At 40.3% G+C, this 20,883-nt stretch overlaps 1 protein-coding gene across 2 annotated transcripts in view; it reads right to left on the bottom strand.

The window, feature by feature from the left end:
- Nucleotides 1-20,883, bottom strand: part of MET (MET proto-oncogene, receptor tyrosine kinase) — a 90,933-nt gene that overhangs the window by 54,120 nt on the left and 15,930 nt on the right. For both annotated transcript variants that reach the window (XM_037388581.1, XM_037388582.1), the window contains exons 2-3: nt 15,447-16,661; nt 1,189-1,380 (exon numbers count right to left, since the gene is read on the bottom strand). In XM_037388581.1, coding sequence (XP_037244478.1) covers nt 1,189-1,380; nt 15,447-16,646 — 1,392 coding nt within the window. In that variant the 5' untranslated portion in view covers nt 16,647-16,661. The remainder of the gene's footprint in view (nt 1-1,188; nt 1,381-15,446; nt 16,662-20,883) is intronic.

The following is a 20,883-nucleotide window of genomic DNA, read 5'->3' on the forward strand; positions in this document are numbered from 1 at the left end:
ACAACACTACTAGCTTAGATGACACTCTGCGGCCTACAGAGCAAGAAAGGCCAAAGACTGCCAATACTTCAGGAAGCCCAGTGGAAGACAAGTAATACTGGCAGAGAAAAGGGCAGTCCTTGGGTGCTTGGGTGCAAGAGGAATCCAGGCTGAGCTGTACATCCAGGCTGGGCTCAGTGGCAGCTGGAGAAGCCAAGCTCTCCAAGGTGCTCACTGCACGATGGCAGTGCTTGAAATAAGATGGGTGAATAGAGGGAGCCCTTGGTGCTTTCAAAGTATTTTCTATTCTTATGTTTGATTTTGACCACCAAGTTTTTAAAAGACTGCTGACTTTTGTTATTTTGTTTATTTTGTTAGTTACCTACAAAGAAGTCATGTAGTATAATCTACCTGTCTAATCAGTTATGTACTCGGTGGAGGGAGACAGGCTTCTCAGGAGGGTGACTTACCACATACTATGGAAAACATATTTTAGGACAGGAAGAATTGCTGTCCAAAAGAACAGGGGGAGATGGGAATGAGCAAGAGCCCAAAAAATTAAGATGCACTCAGAGAAACTTAAAAGTAGGTGGAGGAGGAGCTAATCTCAATTCTACAGCTGTGAGTCATAGGCTAAGGGTATATTAGCAAGTGATCTGGTGCCAGAGGAGTGGATCAGTATATAGAAACAACTACTGCTGAGGCTCCTGCTTCTACATTATAAGCTGTCTTGGCATTTTACACTGAACTAGGTTCAGTCTGATCCTCTAGACCAAATGCTCATATGAAGTGTGTATCTGAAGCTGTCTGGACAATCAGTCACTGTTTCAGACCTTTCTGCCCCAGCTGGGGTTGCAGCATATTTGATGTGTACTCATGACAGAGCTTTCAGTTTAGTTTCCTTTGAAAGGAATCTAGTTTGTATGGACCAAAACTGCTCTGTGATCTGAGCCAGCTGGACTAAGTGGAGATCATGGCAGAACGTGCCCCAGAACCATTGCTCCAGACCACAAAGCCCATGTAAACACTTAAAATGCTGAATGCTCTATTAGGCACTTCGTTTGTATTCCAGAAGCTCTACTTTGCTCAGGAATTTCAATTTTCTAATGCCCCGTTAAACCGGGATAATACTGCTCCTCGCTCTTCACCATCCCGCTAAACTCCAGTATGGTTTTTTTTTTATTGTGAAGGTGTCATAGTAATATTTACCTGCATGAAGTGACCGTCCGAAGTTCCCAGATTAGCAACGGTAAGGTTCCCTTTGGTGAAGACAGATATCGAAGTTAGCAGGACACTGTTGAACTGGCCCATGAACAAGTCAACCCTCTGCAAAGGAGTCGTAACTTCTAAGCGATATTCATCATCTTGTGCTCTGCAGTATGAAGCATTTCTTGAAAAAGCCTGTTGAAAATGAAGTACAGATGAGTACCGTCTTTACGAGTAGGAATAGATCTTTGTCAGAGTGAAGTCATTTAGCACAAATGCATTTGACCAAAAGTATTTAAAAATGTTTCAAACTTAATTGCTTCATCAGTTATGATGTTCCATGAGGAAGGCAATGACTTCTTAATGTTATGGAAATGTTTCTTTTAAGTTTTTTTTTATCTTGTCTGTTGGGAATAAGACATAGGGTCTTTATTTAACCAGATGATATGTGTATATGTACATGCATCAAGGTATCCTTTCTGTCAGTGACTTCCATCATGCTGCTTCTTCAAGGGTCTAAGATTCTTTGACTGCAGAGCCTGCCCAGCAACACACCTGCTTCTAAAACAGTGATACTTTGAAAATTTTTCTCTAAAAATGCTGCAATTTTTTCAACCTTTTATTGCATTACAATAACAATTTCCAGTATTCTTCTATTGTTTTCACCACCTTTTCCAGTGGTAAGAGAGAAAAAGGGAGAAAAAGATGGAGAAAGAGAAAAGGGAGATAAACCAGGAAAAATATGTTTCTGATTGTATATTTAAATGAAACTATGGGGAAGCCAGCTTTTTATAATTACTTAGGCGATCGTATTGATCATCTATGGCTCATGCTCTATTTTGTCCAATCTCTGTATTTCTTGAGTGTACTATAATAGTTGCTGCATTTGCAGGATTTTCTCTTTCAGTTTGGGAATAGAGAATACAGGTTTTTAATTTGCATTGGAAAAATTATTGGACAATACACTTTAAGTTCTCTCTTGAGAAGAATATAACCTGTTGTGCTGACAATTCAATAGTAATCTATTAACTGGTAATTCCATTACTATTGATACTACATCATCTGTTTTGGTGAGACTGTACAGATAATAACCAGGAACCCCCTGAAGAATCTCTAACTGGTTTAAATTTGGAAGCTATCTAGCACGTTCCCACTGTGACATACTTTATGAATGAACATGTAGGGACATTATAAAGGACCTTATGGTGATTCCTCTGTTGTAATCAATAGAGAGCTTCATTTTTCCCAATTTTTTTAATTGATTTGTTGTTGTTACAAATGTGGTTTTTAAAAATCTTTTAAAAAGCTTGAACTAAACCTTTTAAAGACAGTCAGAGTATTTCCACTAAATTAAATAGATCCGGATCATACCCTTAAAGAACATGTAGTAGTAATTATTTTTTTTCTTCTTTTCTGGATTCTAGATGTTTTTCTCTCAAAGTACTATGAGAAACCAAGCAATGAACAAAAGAGTTTCTTGCTGGCTTAACTGCTGAATTCTGGAAAAAAACCCAAGGCTTTGAAAATGCCATTAACAAAATGTTCAAGCTAATAGCTCAGTCCTTTGCTGCTGAATTGTAACATTTCTGAACTCTGCACAGCAACAGCACTGATGGGTGAAGTTTTTCCCTCAAAGTACTACAAGAAAACAAGCAATGAACCAAGAATTTCTTGCTGGCTTAACTGGTGAATTCTGGGGAAAACAACCAAGGCATTGAAGTTATTAACAAAATGTTCAACCCAACAGGGCAGTCCTTTGCTGTCGAATTGTAACATTTCTGAATTGTGCAGGGCAACAGCATCGGCAGGTAGTTTTCTATGACCCCTAGGAGTTGCAGTCAGCACTGGTGCCAGTTTTTCTCCAGTTGCCCTGTCAATTTATTGTATTATTTAGGTAAAAACCTGTGTAAGACCAAGCAAGAGCAACTGAAATCTCTGTGCAGTGCCTTAATGATACAGAAGAAGAGCTTTTAGATTTAATACAGCAATGACTTAACAGTTTCGTTATCCACATGCTAAAGGGTTTGCTGTATTAGTTTTCACATTAACTGTTAACGTATGGTATGTTTTGCTCAATAGGAACTGAACTAATACTTTACATTAGGAACATTGAAAACACATCAACGGGCAAATTTAGCTTTTCTTTGCTTCAGTCACCAAACAAGCTAAAAGCTTTATTCTTTTGCGCTCATATCCTACCCAGTCTAAAAGTATTTCTGAAACATCTGTGCAAAGATTACTCATACAGTGAGTATGAACAGTTCAAGTGCAGAAAGATGTACAGTTTTCATGCTTTTTTAAATAAGGCAGATTTCTGAATTTACCCTCCCCCAATTTTGGGATGTCTGCTCTTTGCTGTAAATCCCTTTTTTTTTTTTTTTTCTTTTCTTTTTTTTTTTTTCCATAAGCAAACTTTAGGAAGAGACATTTCTGTGCTAACCCTAAAAAAGTACTTCCTTCTATGTAGTCATCTCAATACAATTTGAACATCCTGACATGTCTCATCAAACCCTGTTCAAGCTCTTTTTAACAAGTGGCTAGATTTTCCTGCTTGTTCCGACACCTTTCCTAGCTTCCCCGAAGTCAGTTCGGCCACAAAGTCAGCTCAGCCTTCCTCAGTGATGTTGTAATTTTGGGTATCTGCCCAAGAACCTGCAGATTGTTTCACATATGGCTCTCTTACAAAACCTGGCGCTTTATGGATTAACCATAATGTAAGGTTAGCTGTTTAAGAAATAGGAAGGCTTTCATCTTCGAGTAGAAATGCAGAGATTAAAAGACTACTTGGAAAACTAAAGGAAGATTGATAACATGGAAAACTGAGGCTAAGAAGCTGCTTTAAATTAACTCTTTGAAGCCTGAATCTCTCCCTTCCTCCCTCTCTCCCAGTATACACATAAGTATCCATTTTGGCTGTCAATGTGGAAAAATAACTGATGTCAGATGATGCACTCTGGATACTATGCCAAGTTCCAGTGACAAATCACACAACTATTAAAATGGATGATTGGAGCACGGGTACGTGCTTGGGTTGGGCTATATTACTTCTTTTGCAGGACAAGAGGTGCCAATTGCATATGTGATTCATAGTGAGGGCTTTATGAAGCTTATGTAGGTGTGCCACTGGAATGCAATGAGGTGTGGGCAAGCCCTGACCTTCAGCAATGTCCAGAAGGGTAGAAGATAACCAACACTATCTTATTTGTTCATAGGGGAAGTTATGGTGTGTCGGAATTCACCCTGGATTCAGTCCACAGAAGATGAACACGCCAAAAAAGTCTCTAGACGATATTGAGCTGGGCCATCAGGAACTGTCGCTGTTTGGCAGTCAACTGATGATTTATATATCATATTCAGTGAGCATAAAAATAATATTTCGGACAGAGTCTGAAGCCAAAAGTGCAAAGCTGGAAGGAAATCTTAAAGCCACTAATGAAAATCTTAAAAACCCACCCAGTTAGGTCTGTGTCAGAACTGATCATAAGAGTCTAGTCTCTAGTCTGAATACTAGACTGAGGGAAAAACTGTTATTTGCAGTGACTGCAGTTTGGAGAAACTCTCCTCCAGGCTTGTCCTTCTAGACCTGGACAACACCTGTTCTTCTTAGTTAAGTGCAGTGCTCAATTAGAAAGTGATATTGTGTGTTTTATCTTGGTGTTACGTTTTATGTCTTGAATAAACTAGAAATTTGACTTAATCACTGCAGAACAACCTACACTGTCTTGTGAGTGATTCAGAGGACACGATTAAAATTAAGATTTCATTTGACAAATTGGAGTAATGGTCTGAAAGTAACTTGGTAAAATTTCCTACTGTCAGTTGTGAAATACTACAGTTAGGATGAAGAACTCAAGTGAAAGTATGAATAAGCAGGAGTCTATTTCCTGCTGGTTTGTTTATATGACTGTTAACTTGTTGGCTGTCAGGAATCAAATTCTTAAGTATCAACTTCTGCTTGCTGCTATGGATCCTGGGAGTCTCCCTCAGGAGAAGTGGACACCCCCAAGTGCTGACAATATTTATCCTTTGAGCACTTCTGTGACATAACATGGAGCAGGGGGGAATGAGCTACTGCAAAACAAACTAGATCCTGTATCTGCAAATGGAAAAAAATCCTTTTTCAAAGAAAGTGCTGTACAAGTGAATGGATAGATGACTCTACATAACAAATTGATTCCCAAGACAATTAAAATCCAAGAGTGTATGACTTGCTAATCTCTTCTGTCATGGAGGTCAGTGAATTAAGATGAATAATAAAACTACAGTTTTCAGGAGCGTGTCCTATTGGAATCAAGCACATAATGGTGAAGAATTTACATGTACGGCAGAGTCTGAAAAGGAAGAGTAACTGTGAGGAACATATAAGAACCTTATAAGATTTTCCTCGCTGAATATTCTTGTGCATTTTTAGCCAACACAATTTTGCTGTTCTTTAATACATCTGAGTTTTCTGTGTAGTTTGCAGCATTTTTCTTCAGGTGAGAAGTGCATTTGATCACTTCTTCTCTCCATGTGAAATACAAGAAGTGACATTCTGGCCCCAATAACTCAGTGAAGCCAGGCTGTTGCCTGAAAGAGGATGAATGACTTGATCATCATCACATTGGAGGTCTGTCAGAGCGCTGGAGTTAGAACCTGTATTGTGTTTCCCAGTCCCATGTAAATAAAAGTGAGGGACATCATAAATTTTGCCTGCCTATCATTATTTTTGAAAGAAATTACTCCTTAAATTTCATAAACCCCATAAATCTTCCCAGCTGTCACATACTGGTCTTTTTAATTCTAGACTCAGTTAGAGATGACTGTAAGATCTCTGTACTTACAGCTCTTCAAAAAAATGGGAGAGGAGAAAAATAACCAGGACAAACTTTCTGGCTTCTGGCACATTTACAGACTCTGTTCACTTCATGCCTTCTTCTGTTAGTTCCCTTGGCAAAGTGACTATCTCCCTCCTCTTTTCCCCCGTGTTTCATGCCATAGCTAGTCAGAGTGAATAAAGTGTAATGGAGAAGAGGAGAAATATCTAAATAGCTTTCTACTATGCTATCACAAAGGAGTATTTTTTCCTCTGCAATTTGCAAGACAGGAAGTTTGTGAAATGGGCAAAATTTTACTACTAGCAATTCTAAAACATCCTAGTCACATTTATTGTTCTCACTATACACAACTGTCGCAGGGTGTCCGAATTCTTTACGGTTATGAGCATATTCAATGATGATACATGGAAAAAATATGGACACATTTATTTTTTGGAAGTAATTGACCAGAAAAGAATCTCTCATGAACTAACTTCAGAGCTCTGCAACAGACAGAAGAGAAGCCAGCCAGAACTGAGGAACATGAGAAACAAAAATTCTTTGGATGTAGCATGTTGGCTTTCGCCAGCATGATGAAGTCCAAGTCCACAGTGACACTCTTCACCCGCTGGGTCAGTGTAACTGCCGTGTGAGTTCCCAAAACTTGCTGCTGCATTTTCAAGAGAAGCAATTACGGGTAACTAAAGAGGGTTGGCCGTACGTAAGTACTAGTTATATGTACTGTTCAACAGCAGGCCAAATGCACGAGTAGTGTTCCTTATTAGCATCGAGGTTACATTACATTCATATTCTCCCATCTCACTTCCTTTATAAATATTATCAATTAAGAGATTGTATCTTTCAAATTGAACTATCGCACCTGTTCATATTGATAGGGTCAGTAAGTCCTCAGAAAGAGATATCCCAAGTGGATGAATCAGGTATTCCTTGCAGTAGGGACTGCACAGAAGCCAGACCGGAGCAGTCTGCTGGGGATACACAGCGCATACCCCACCTGCTGCTCTCACAGCACACAAAGACAGCTGATTTCCATGTTAACATGGCAGTGACAGGTACCAGGTATGCTGAATTTCTCTTTCTTCTTCAAGATTTATTTTGTCAAACAACTAATGTGTTCTTCCCAGAACAGAGATCACATCACAAGAGAAAAGTTATCTGAAAATACAGTATTCAAAGTGCTACATGCTTTGTAAAAGATTTCTGCACAGTAGCACCAGACATCATTACCAAGCACTTCTTGTAATCCTAAGGCAGGGAAAAATGAGTAATAAATGGAACAGCTCAATTTTGCCAGTGGACACAAATTTATGTGCTACACTATTCCCATAGAAGCAGCTCCACTGCGCTTCTGGTTTCTTCTTGACCAGTGAAAGACACCTCGAGGGTGCAGGTGCTGTGAACTTGGCCCAGTGTTTATGGAGAACTGAACACACCTGGGGCAGGGGACTGGGTTCTCCTGTTTCTAAGAATTTCTGCTGAAGCTTTACTCTAAATGGTAAAAGAGTTTTTTCCTCTTTTTGTTTTAAACAAAGGATTGTTTCCTTCTTCTTCCTTCCTCCTCTTCCCAATTATTTGTCATGTATTTGAAAGCAAATGAAAGGGGTTTTTTTTAGAAAACACAGAAGAAGTATGTTCCCTTTTCAAATCTCAACTGTGAACTAGGAGACTTGAAGAAAAAGCAAGCAACAGAAAACAGTCCTTTAACATGGAAACAAGCAATCCTAACTACGCAGTGGCCACTACTGTGTGCTGCTACCTACTGCCTGGAGGTGGTCCGAGTTACACAGGAAAACAACTATCAAAATACTACCTGTTGCAAAATAAGGAACAATTTAGAGGGAAATACTGCAGGATTAATTACCTTTAAGCTACACTTTCAACTTCAAGGACTTGATTTAGAACTCACTGAAGTCAACAGAAAGATTACACAAATTTTTATAACCCCTAGAGGAAGAGAAATCCTTCAAAGAACTCTATTGATGTAAAATTTTACACAGTTTCATGCCACTAACTCTTAATACTTGTTGTTTTGATCCACTTCACTGCTAAAATGAGAGGGGTGAAGGAAGTTACTGTATTGGTGCTCCACTTAAGGTAACAGATAAAAAGACATCCATGTTAAATGTAATTAGTTAATAGAAATTACGATGATTACATGTTCTGTTGTCAAGATCATTCAAAGAGTTATTTGCTTTTGTCATTGAACAGTGCTGCATTAGTTCTCATAATCTGGTTAGTGCATTAGCACTAAGTAAATTCTATTGATTCAGCAGATAAAATGGACCTAAGTAATCTTTGTATTTTGCTGATTTCCTTTATATTAATTTAACATTTAACTCAGTATACAGATTATCAAAGGAGAGGTGTTGACTAATTACACATTTTGAAGAAATAAAATAATGCATCAGAGATACTGTGTTGATAAAAGCAGTTTTGCTGTACATTTGTTGTGTATTTTTCACATTCAGGTGCATTTTTCATAGAAGTCCTTATTTACATGGAAGCTGTGATGAAATAGAAAAACTGAATTCCAAGTCAGCCAGTTATCCTGAGATAATGCTGAGTGCGGAGACTTATTCCAAGATAACATTGCACAACAACTGCATGTCTAGCCAAAACAGTGGTGCAAGAGATATGTGGGATAGAAAGGAGTCCAGAAAGAAAGAGAAAATCATGCAATTTGCTCTAATTTCCACAGGCTGTGTATAAAAGCAGGGTAACATCTGCCTTAAGAAAATGACGATCTCATTATCACTTCCCCCAAGATCATTCCTCCTTAACATTTCATTGTTTTCACCCACTCCACAGACAGTGCAAGTAACATTTCTTTGTGACCTACACTTCCTTTCTGAACCATTTATGCCACAGATCTTCTTCCTTAGTAGTATTTTTTTTTTTTTTTTACTGGGGGATTTTCCTCTGGTTTTACTTGTAGGTTTGGAAATGAAGAGTAATTCCACTTCGATGCAAAAACTGTCTGAGATCAGGAACCCACATGCCACCTAGAAAGTTTGAGTAACACAACACTCTCCTGGATAATAATTACCTACTGTTGTTTCAGTGAGTAATAATGATGGCAATTCGTGGTCCTGAGTCAGAACAAGTAGAGTAAGTAGAGAAACTGCTGAGGTAAGGTTGGTGCTGAGTGAGCTGAAAGGCAGATGTCTGCTTTGTCGGGATTTATGTCTCTCCATCGTTTGGCAGCAGAAGCTGAGGAAAATTGTTGACTTAGATGTTTCAACTACCTACCAAAGTCAGGTGGGATGAATTCAGGACTTAGATCTGCACTGCAGAATCAGCTTCTCTTCTTCCAGAACATGGAATTGTTTATAAAGAAATCCAAGCAGATCTTTCAGGAGGGGCTGACATGGTCCCATTGCAGAACAGCCATCAGCAGACTAGACAGGAACTTAATCTAGGGCAACAGAGCCTTAAAATTTGGTCTGAACTCAGGAAAAGAGGCTTAGATCTGAATATTACACATCTCTAGTGAGTGCCCTTAATGTTACATACCTACTCGTCTGCATTTTGGATATCTTTTCTTGTGGGATTATAAAGGTTTTTGCATTTGCAAGGTTACACATCATAAGGAAATCATTCTTAGTCCAGTTCTGGTCTTTAGAGATATTTAAGTGCCTTCAGAAACTCTGAGACATAAAAACCACATGACAAGATATCCGTGTTAGAAAGATAAAAATCACTTTCTGCCTGAAATGATTTCTGCACGATTCCAGAGAAAAGCAGCAGAGTCTCTCTTCCACACTAATAACCAATAGGGAACCCTGCCTTCAGTGGAAGAATTTGATTTAAAAGTCTGGAAATGGAACATTATTAGTAACTCTGGCTGATAAAGTAGTGCCCTTTGCAGAAAACGGGAGTTTAACAGATACCACTTTTTCACAGAGAAATCCTGCTTTCATCAAGAAGATGATAAAACACTCAGTAGCAGCACTGGGAGGCAGAGACAGGCCCCTAACAGGACATCAGGAGGAGGAAAACTAGTTTTTGCAGCACTCGGGGACTAACAGGTTGGTCCCCAAATTTCACAGCTGCAAAGATACCTACCACTCAGGGTGGTGTGGCACTTTCCAAAGAAACTCCCTCACCTGCCTTTTTTCTTGCCTTGCCTTTTCTCTTGGGAACTCCCTTGTGCCGGTCCCCACGTGGCTGGTCCCAGGGACAGAAGAGCCTGTGGAATCTGCCCCACCCTGAGATGACACCCATACCCATACCGATGCTTATACCATACCACCTACACGTACCCGTATCTCTACTCATACCCATCTCCATACCCATGCTCCCGTCATATGCAGCTTAACTGGAGTTCAGACTCTTCCTGCAACCCCTTATGCCATGCTATTTGCCCCAGTCAGGTCTTGCATGGCCAGGTGGGTAGATGGCCACATACCTAATGGTGGAGGGGAGCTGGGTGGTAAGCACACCCTGCCTCGCACTCCACCGTACAGGGCACAACAGGGACCCTTGGGGTACCACCTGGGCTTTCAGCAGACAGGCAGTAAGCACAGAACAGGAATGTGGATGCAGCCTGTCACCCTACTACTATGGTTTAAGCCTGTTTTAAAGGGTTTCAGTGCATATTGCCCATCACCCAGTCCCTCTTCATTTATCCTTCTGAGACATCAAAACCCCACAGAGAAGCTTGCACAAAATCTGTACGGGTGGGAGCAGGCTTTGTGCCCAGGCAGGGTGCTGTATGCCATTTGATATAACATTTCCAGAGGAATAAGTGACTGAACCAATTTGACGGATTCTGGTTCCTGACTTTTAGGGAAAATATTCAGGCACATTCTACTCACAATATAAAAAACATCTCCACGCTGTGAGATTATCTAAATAAACCACATCAACCCTTCCTAATGAGAGAGATGTGGTGTTATTTTTAAACCTGCCAAAAACTTTTAAGCTAAATGGTGTGGGATAGTATGGTTACAGGGCCTCGAAAAAGTTATTTGTCTCTATTTATTTTATTAAATATTCCTAGACATACCCTTAGGATGACAGATCAATAAGTGCCTTTGTGGTTTCCTGATAGAAAGCAGCAATTATTTTCTTCCATTACAATATAAGCATAACCCGATTTTACTCATCTATCATTTGTGTAATGGTAATAAAGAAGCATCACCATGTGTTTATTTTACTGTCACTTTTATCTTTTGTTTTGGTGATCTTCTATTTTCATTTCACATTCTTCCAACTGTTTGTGCCTTTCATTTGACAGGACTTGTGAACAGTTTGTCTTGCTTTAGGACACTTGTTGGGACACGGTGGCAAAAGCCTGTCTGTGGTTTCTCTTTTCCTGTAAGGTGAATGGAGTACTTTAGGTTTTCACCGGAGCTTACGTGTAGAAGAAACAGAGCCACAGGATCTTCACAGAGCTGAATTTGGATTTCATTTTTACAGGTGCTTTTTCATGGAAGCCAATAGTGATTGAAATTAGGTATCAGAGGACAACTGGGCCCATGACTGTTTAGCACGTAAGAGACACAGAAAGGCTAAACAAAGCCCGTAAGATCATGATCTAACTAATGACAATTGAAATGAATAGTTGAGATTGTCAAGGCTAAACTCAACCCGTCTTCCTCACTTGGAGAATCTCATTTAATCCATGATAGAAGTGCACACTACTGGACTGTGTCTGCAAATGAAGTAAGCAGCATTTGTCTCCTCATCTAAGTACTCCTCTGCTTTGAGGAGAACCACACTAGGGGTCATAGTGACTAACTGTGACCAAATAAACTCTGCTAAAAGTCTACATCCAGTTTTCTCTTTGTTGTGGGTGAGGATATTCCTAAACAGTGATTCAAAACTTTCCACAGCAGCTACCTTTCAGGTATCTTTGTCCTGACTTGGGCAATAAAACCCTTTACTATGACTCCAAATTTTTCTTTTAATTCAAAGCCAGTTTCCTCCTTGCTGTCATTGAAGTGACAGCCAGCTTTTCACTGAAGAAAATTATTGGGAAGTGCTAGCTGGTCATAGTTCCACTGAGGTACCTCTGAATCAATCAGATGTGCCACCAGATCTATTTTTCCTAACCCTGACTTCAATGACCCCAAGCTTTGGCTTAATATGTACTTCACTGAAACACAACTGGAATTTTTTTATTTTGATTTTATAAAGTTTTCCATGAGCACTGGGGGAAGTGAAGCAGAGTTGTGTCTGGATTTATATCTTGTGGTTGGTTGACTTAGCTGTCCAGCTGAGCTCTGACAGAGCATTTTCCCTTGGGTAAGCAATACCAGCTTCGGTCCCCGTGAGTCCTTCTGATGTTTATAAAGGGGCTCCTTAAATTTCATTGGTTTCCATAGCCTGAGCGTATACTGGATATATCCCTGGATTTACACCTGGCTTCGCACCTGGATTCACATCCTTGAGGTTTCTTATTGTTGAGGTTGTCAGGACAACAAGCAGAAAGACAGGTATGCAATAGCATGACCACATAAACTTCATTCCTTTAGGAAACAAGGCTAAAAAAGAATAAATTTTGGCAAACACATCAAGATGAGTTGAACATTTTTTTTAAAAACGGTTAAAATCCGAGAAGACTAAGTTGAGGAAGTGTTTTGGATGTTACATTCTGGTTTATGTTGGTCTAATTCTGCCTTTAGCAGCCTCCAACTAAACAGTCCTGAGGGACAGCCACTTAAAAAGATAGACTACCCAAAGTCCAACAAAATCATGTGCAATTGTCTTGTGGGACTTCTTTTGATACCATGAAATGGCATTCATCAATCAGACTCTAACTGTAAATTATCAGATAGCACTCCCTTGCAAACACTGCTAAAGGCTCATTTTTCTTTTTAATGTTGCAGTTAGTGGTATACCATATTCACTGCTGTACTGTTTTCACTGTCCTATGACTTAATCGCACAGTGGTCAGTGCCTTTCACTTGCATCAGTGGTCTGTGGTTTCATTCTCTCAACATCAAAGAGAAGGATCATCTTGGCTACATTACAAAATGCAAGTTTTGAATTTTGCCAAAATAAACTGTGACAAACTCTCACAGTTTATAAAAGCTTTCTTTTAAGTTGAAGGTGACTTACAGAAGGGGAAAAATGGGTTATGCCTTCATGTACATTTTTATAATGTACAAAAAAGGGCCTAAGAACAGTTGAGGGGCGTGGGACTCCTTTTGTTATGACTATTTTATCTCCAGCAAAATCAAGGAATACCAGATCTGATATTCCTGACACAAGCATAAGAAATAACCTGCTTTCCTTCTTCTGCCTGTTCCTTCCCTTCCTTCTCCTTCCAACCTTGCAGGTCTATTTCACACACCTGAGAAAAGCAGGCGTAGAAAGGATGCAATTGAAATCTGAAAAAATTTACAGGACACTTTTAGTGGAGCCTTAATGAGCTCTCTGGATTAAAGCAAAGGAAACTGAATGGCAAGGCTGAAGTCTTGATATTTCAGTGTTAAGCAAACAACCAGGACAAAAATTTCTGACTGCCTTTATGCCATTAAAAGAAATCACAGAAACATTTTTCCCTTTATCAATTTAATGTAGCAGAAATCAGAGTTCTGACGACATTTCTTGCAAATGGGCAACTATAATAAACCGTCTGCAGTATAAGGCATTCAGGTCTGATATGCAAAGCAGCAGCAGACTCTGGAGAAGCTTTTGAAACAGGAAAGTACTTCCCAGCATGTGAAAAGTGGCAAATTATTCTGTCAATATTTTAATGGTATACTTTGCTATGAAAAGATCACCTTATGAAATGGGTTTATAGGCAAGTACAGAATGAGGTAAGTTAAAGGCCATAAACTTTAAAGACAGTCACTCACAAATAAAACACCCCAGGAAAAAGGAAAAAAAGTGCTGTCAGAGAAGAACAATGTTAATTGTTAAAAACGAACTGAAAAATTGGGGGGGGGGGGGGGGGGGGGTGTGTGGAAGGATATTAAGACCTGAAATGAAAAATTAGGACAGCAATAGCATAGTGAAGAAAGATAAGAAGTTACTGTGCTGAATGTCTGCTAACTTGCTTTTAGTTCCTGAAAATTGCCTTTCCCTGCAAAAAAAGGGAATAAAATGCTATGTCTGTTGTGGCTGCTGTATCAGCACCCACTGGCAATGCCTACATCTGTGTTCAGCACCTGCGATAAGCAGTTGTCCCCTGAACGCCGAGGCCGCTGTGATGGTGCTCAGGCTAGGTCAGACCCCACCTCTGAGCACATTCCCACTACGGGGGAGAAGCCATAGCAGCTCTGTTAACGGATGCTTCTCCCCAGACCACCCCGCGTCAGCCCTGACAGTGACAAGTAGCTCCTTCTCTTACATGCAAGAGGCTCCCACCTTCAACCAGGGCATGTGCCAGCACCCCATCCTGATGCCCTGTGTGGGTGGCCACGCTGAGGAGGACTCTGGTGGTACTGGGGTGACGAAGGCCTGCAGTTCCCCCATCCTTACCCCGAGCCATGCCGATGATGGGACATGATAGATCCCACCTGTCTCCAAATGCAGGTTGAGCCATTGCTCAATCCTGACACAGGCCTCATCTTGGCTTGCGAGGCTGAGCACAGCCCCATCACCACAGCTCTGGCACTGACCTCTGGTACAGGGCAGCTCTAACCTTCCTGTATTTGAGGGGAAAATATGCCTCCCAGAGAGGATATTTAAAGCCCTGCTGCATAAGCAGGTACAATTCAAAGCTCTAGCATTTCATGTTTCAAAATAAATGTCAAAAATACCTGATTCCCAGATGCTGTATTTCCTTTAGAAGAGCTAACACCAGCCAGACGGGAAAAAATAACTTCTGTGTTTCCTTCAGTCACAATATTTCAGACGGTGGGAGAGCAGCACCTGAACACATGGTGTACAGAAAGGCAACCCTCCCATCCGAGACTACTGGTATCCGCATTCAAACACACTTCTCACAGACACTTCTTTCATTAAGGAAACTGCTTTCAGTGGGGCCGTTTCTGTATCAGGCATGAGTAACTGTATTACAATCTGGCTCTTCATGGCATGTTCCAAACCAGCTCTTTCATTTTTTTCTAAGGAGGGCTGTGATTCAGCATTAACATAGTTTAAATATGAGTGATATTTTCAGGGACTCCTCAGTACACATGGCTACAAATGTTAATGAATACTTTTTTGAAATATTAAAAGAAATAACTGTCTAAATGTTCCATTTATCTGCATCCCAGTCTCTCAAGAAAAATAATTACTTACAATTTTTTTTAAAAAATAAATTTTCCCCCGTTCCACTAATACTTTTTTAACACCTTAAGGACCTCAGCGATTTTCATACTCAACTTACAGGAACTAATTCTTAGAGACATGAATCATGAGCAATGCGAAGTGATCTGAAATAATCAAATGATTTTGTAACTGAAACTGAGGGGACGGCTACCTGGCAATGGAGTAGGCAAAGACAGAATGAGAGTCCCAAAATGTAACAAATTAATTGTCACTTACCCTGTTCAAGCAGTATTTGCTCTCTTTCCCATAAAAGTGCTGGAGACATTTCATGTTCTGCTTGTCAACAATCTTGTTGAAGAACTCATTGATGGTTCGCACGGAGACGGCACAGACTGCAGATCTGTTGGTTGGTTCAGAAGAGTCTGGTTTGCTTTGTGCAAAAACACCATAGAGGATATCATCGTTCAACCCAAGGCCCATTTCGTGGGCTAGAGCTGCACCTGGCTTGCTTACGTAGGCAGCCTGCAAAATGTTGAATACCTCCTTTCGGATGGATCTCTTTCTCCGCTTTTCGGTAAAAATACATTCAAGAGGCATTTCCATGTAAGAACGCATCTCTGAGTCTAAAGTGCAGAAGCGGATAATTCTAGTGTGAAAAGCTTGGGAGTCAAGTGATTCTCTCTGGACAGTCAGAAAATAGACAAAGTGATCATTTTCAAAGGCATGGACATACCTAACGGGATACGAGTCACGGAACTGAGGGAGGATATCTATGTAAGACTGATCTGTGAGAAATTCAAAACCATCCTGTGTTTCTTTTAACCTTCTAACTGATATTGAATGCAGCACATGGGGAGGTTGAAATGTAGATGTCACAGTATTTCCAACAAAGAAGTTAACAAACCTGTCCTTTTCAGTCACCAAAACTTTGGTTCCTAAAGTGCTTACAACACAGTCAGGACAATTATCTGCTTCTCCGTCCACCCGGGGTGAATACATGCAGTGTACCTCGCTTTCGATGTCAGCAGGGTTGTCAGGGTGAATGATGTGACGGTGGCAGATGCCTCCGGACACACTACCACAGCTGATGAGCTGATCATCATAGTAAGTTTCTAAGAGCAGTGCCAGGTTGACATTATCCTTCCATACGCTGTTAGATAAATTGGCTTTATCTCTGCAGTCTTCGCACGGCGCGCAGTTAGGGTTCTCCAAAATGGGCCCGGTCTTGTACACGGAAATGTTCTGGAGAGTTTCATTTAGTACATAAATCTTGTTGACTGCTCCAATATAAACATGATGCTTGTATAAAACTACATTCTGAATTGGTGTTTCTGCGATGAAGTTAGGAAGATCGTATTTTACATTCAAATTCATCTCTGATTTTTTAGCTGCTTCTTTGCATTGTCCATGGCTCCTCTGCAGCAAGGCAAACAGGAATACGATAAACCCAGAAGGATATGCAGTAAGAGACTTCATTGTCAGAGATTTAATCTGTCAAAATATATTTAAAGGAAAGACTGGTTATATTTCATATACTTAAACATCAGTTTATCAGTCAACAGAAATCCGTTTCTAGGCTGCATGTATTAGCTGAACTATTTCAGTCTAAGAAGTGTCGTAATCTTGCTTAGTGTCATTAATAGTCTGTGCTAGCAACTGCTATGATGACTGTTCTTCGTGGGTACCCATTTCACTGCTTTTAGAACAACTCACAGCAAGATTTTCTTACGATTAATTTTGCAGGACCCCTCAGTGTGTTGTACAGCAGCAGCAGAGACAACCACTTCCACATCAGCATTAAATCAACTGACTGATACAGTTTAGAAGATGGTGCACAGGTAGGTGAAAGCAAATCTGCTCAGGACACTCAGGACACAACTGCACGCAAAACAGTTATAGCACTTCAGTGTGTAGATATATTTGGCAAGTTTCTCAAGGGGCTGAGCTGGTTCTTAGCGCAGCTGCTCAAAAATGAGAAATAGAAAAATATGAAATAATGTCAAGATCTGAGCTGGAAGTGGGCTTCTCTTTCATTCTGTTGACATTTCTGATTAACCAAGGAAGAGCCTTTTCTCCACCAGACCAAAGGAAGAAACCCCTCTCTCTCTCTCTCTCCCTTCAGATCCCCAAACCACTGCCTTTCATAAGGGCCCAGTTCGGAAAAAAGGAATGTTTTTTTCAGCCAGCTCTTCTTGGAATAGTCATTTCCCCTAGTGTTGACAAGGTTTTGTAATATATTGTTAGAATATTTTATGCATCATGTGGTGCCTGGCATGTGCAAGTTTTATTTTAGGCCTTGTACCACAGCAGTAAGTCACTCTGGTGAACCTTTACAAGATACAGGCATATCACTGTATTGTAAACAAAGGGGGATCGAGTGACCTACAGCCATTAACTGATGAAACAACCTAGCACTTTCCTTTTTTTTACTTCTCCACACAATTGTTTGATGTGGCTTGAAAAACCAAAGGCAGATGACTAGTACGATATTTCACCCCCTCAGAAGATCAATTAAATGAACTGTGGTTATGAACGTTTCAGTGCAGTGTCCACACTATGCCCTGTCACACCAGACATTTTCTGTTAATGTCATGACACAGTTGTTAAGCCAAATTTAGCTTCTTCATGGAGAAAACAATTATGCATTCTAACAGCAATATGATCACATACTTTGGGAAAATACTTACAGCTTGGCTATAGTTAAGCAATTGTTGCTAACTGAGAAATGCTTATGACCACTGATAGGATTTAAAATAGACAACCTTGAAAACTGCAAACTAAAAATAGGAATCTGTGTTGACTTTTTATTTCATTAAGACTTTAAGCAAAATGAAAAGATTACTATAGACCAGAGCTGTTTCAGACATGTGTAACTTCAGTGTTTTGACTAGATTGGTTAAAATAATCCATCAATAATTCTCCTGCATTTCTTGTGACATTTTATTTCAGCATCCACTGAACTCTTTTTGTGGCTTACCTCATTAATTACACAAAATAATAGGTTTTGGAAACAAAGAATTGTTCTTCCTCCATGCTATCTGATAATAATAATGATCGAGAGCTGGGGATAAAAATCAGAAACAGAGGCTATTTGCAAGTATTAGCTAGTAAGAACAAGTTACGCTTCTGGTATTGAGAAATTAAGATCTTCCTTCAAATCAACAACATTTTCTGATATTAATTAGTGATAAAAGAATCATGGAAACAAATCAAATATGGTTCAAGGTTAAAAGAAAAAGAAAAGAAGAAAGAGCAAAGGCACCGCTATAATTAGAAAATAGCCCCAGTACACAGAGCACTGACTTCTATATCGTATAGGGCAGGAAACAGTTTTGTCATCCTCTGAAACCTATTACAGAATTTTTCCTGATCTGTGCTGGGATGAAACCAAGAGTTTTCGAAGTTTGTGGAAACACCCAGCAGTCCCACCTGATCCAAGAACAACCGTGTTCACATCCCCGCCTCGCCAGTGCAAAGGTCCCCACAACGGGAGGAGTGGGAGACTGGTCTATCGGTCTCCTTTCAGCCAGCACTTCCACCCCAGAAACTGCTAAAACTGACACATTCCTGCAGATTTACTTCTGACGAGTCAACATGTTCCGACAAATACCAGATTAAGCAGAAAATTCCAAAAGTGCTCTATTTCTGACACAATGCGGAGGCAGGTATATTGTTTACTGCAAGGAGTTTAAACCCATCTAACAGAGGTGGCACTGCAGTGGAGAGAGAAAGCAATAGGTGAGACAGCAGATGAGGATGAGGCTGATCAAGCACCAACATGGGAAAAAAAGATGCAAGGTTACTTGGCAGGCACCTACTTTGTTGCAGTATATTCTGTGCTATGTTCTTGTTTTAATAAGTTTCCAAATTGATTTCCCACCCACTATGCCTCCCAGTCTTCAGTTTACAATCCTCCCCATTCCTCCAGTGTCCAAAAAAAAGAATCCCTAGCTGTCCCAACAGTAAACACCAGTGTGCACTGCAGAGCGATTTAGAGCCATAAATATTGTCTGACTAATTATTCTTTGCCTTAAATCACATCTTGGGATGTGAGGCCAGTATCCTTGGATTGGCTACTCTGCCTACACTTGGTGAAACAGCACTGGTTTGAATCTGTGCTCTGGAGACAGAAGATTCCTCCTTAAACTCCTTTAGCAAGTGAGATTGGAATCAAAAAGCTTAACAGCAAGAGCAAGGGCGGGATTCAGTGTAACGCAAAGAATGCCAGGAATAATAGGTACTGTATTTCACCACTACAGGAAGGAAAATATGAGCAATAAAAGGAAAACAAGTAATCTTTGCTCTCATATTTGAGCTCCATCATTGTGTCTTCCTTTGGATGCTTTTGAGGTGTTTTAAGCATTCTCCAAGACAGAAATCTGCTGATTCCCACCTATGGGAAGATCAGGCTCAGATTTATGGGCAGCTCTGGGGAGGATGGTTCCCCACAATGCATGTCTCCAAGACACAGTGAATCTTTCCTCATGGTCCCTGAAATCAGAAGGCACATGCTCTACTGTGAGACGTTTATAGCCTTGGGAGAACACAGGAGTTATGCGAAGAGTACAATGTGCAACTCCTTTTCTTGGGTATTTGTTTCTTCACAGTCCTCACATCATATAAACTTCACTGTGCCTCGGTGAGACTCCCGTGACATTCAGTGCCTCTTTTTATCTGCATTTGATCCAGGGTCTTTATTCCACTGCTGCAACCTCCAACACAGAGCTGCTTTTCTGTAACCGCCACACCAGGTCACTGCAAACACACTTCACTTGAACACAACCTGAAGAAGCAGAGAAACTGGAGAATTAAAATTTCAGTCTCAGCTCTTGTCAAAGGTCCAGTAGTCCCAGTTCTCCTTAGCACACACTCAAAATGTAACTTCAGTTGAATTTAAGCACTTGAAGAGTTTTGCTGAATTAGAACCAAAATACTTAGGCTACAGATACACTTTCTGAGTCCAGGCCAAAGAACTAGCTGCTGTCTATCACTTGCAGAAGGAAAACAAGTAATCCCTTTGTTTCTCTACTTGGTTTGAATGATGGATGCTGTTCATTCTTTTGTGACCTTCTCGTGACTTGTGTGTCAGTGTGTCTTTCATGTGTCTACAGAAGACTTGTAAGCTTTGGCCTGCAATAACTATCAGCAAGCAATAGTCGTGGATGGATTATTCCTTTTGTAAGAGATATTTTCAAAGCCTGTGTCATGATGTACTCATTCTTCCATCCCTCAGCAGACAGTAGCTTGTATAGCTGATGAGAAAATGGATTTTGGTCAACCATTGCAAGTGGCTAGTAATGAGGTGTCGTATTAGTGTGCTTGGCAACCTCAAGTTCTATGTCCAATGGTTCGCACCAGGCGTTGTCTTGAGTGTTTGTGTACCATTAGCAGCTTCCCAATGGCAATCTTTTTCCTACAAGTTTCATTCTCTCTAATTACAGCCTGGGTGATAATTTTTAAATATTGAACGTCATGTCTCTCCTTCACACTGTTTGCCACTGTACCAACGAGTCAGGCCTGGCCTTACTGTGGAATCATGTTCAAGCTGACATATGCAAGGGAGCCAGAAAACATGGTCATGCTTGTTTTCCTAGCTCCCATTTCAACAACTCAGGTCAAATTTAACTCTGATCACAAAGGACTCCTCAGATCTGCACAAGCTAAGACAACACGCTGACATGAAAGTGTTTTGTAGGTTGTTTCATGCATCTCA

Source organism: Falco rusticolus, chromosome 5 (assembly GCF_015220075.1).
Source record: "Falco rusticolus isolate bFalRus1 chromosome 5, bFalRus1.pri, whole genome shotgun sequence".
Taxonomy (NCBI): Eukaryota; Metazoa; Chordata; class Aves; order Falconiformes; family Falconidae; genus Falco; species Falco rusticolus.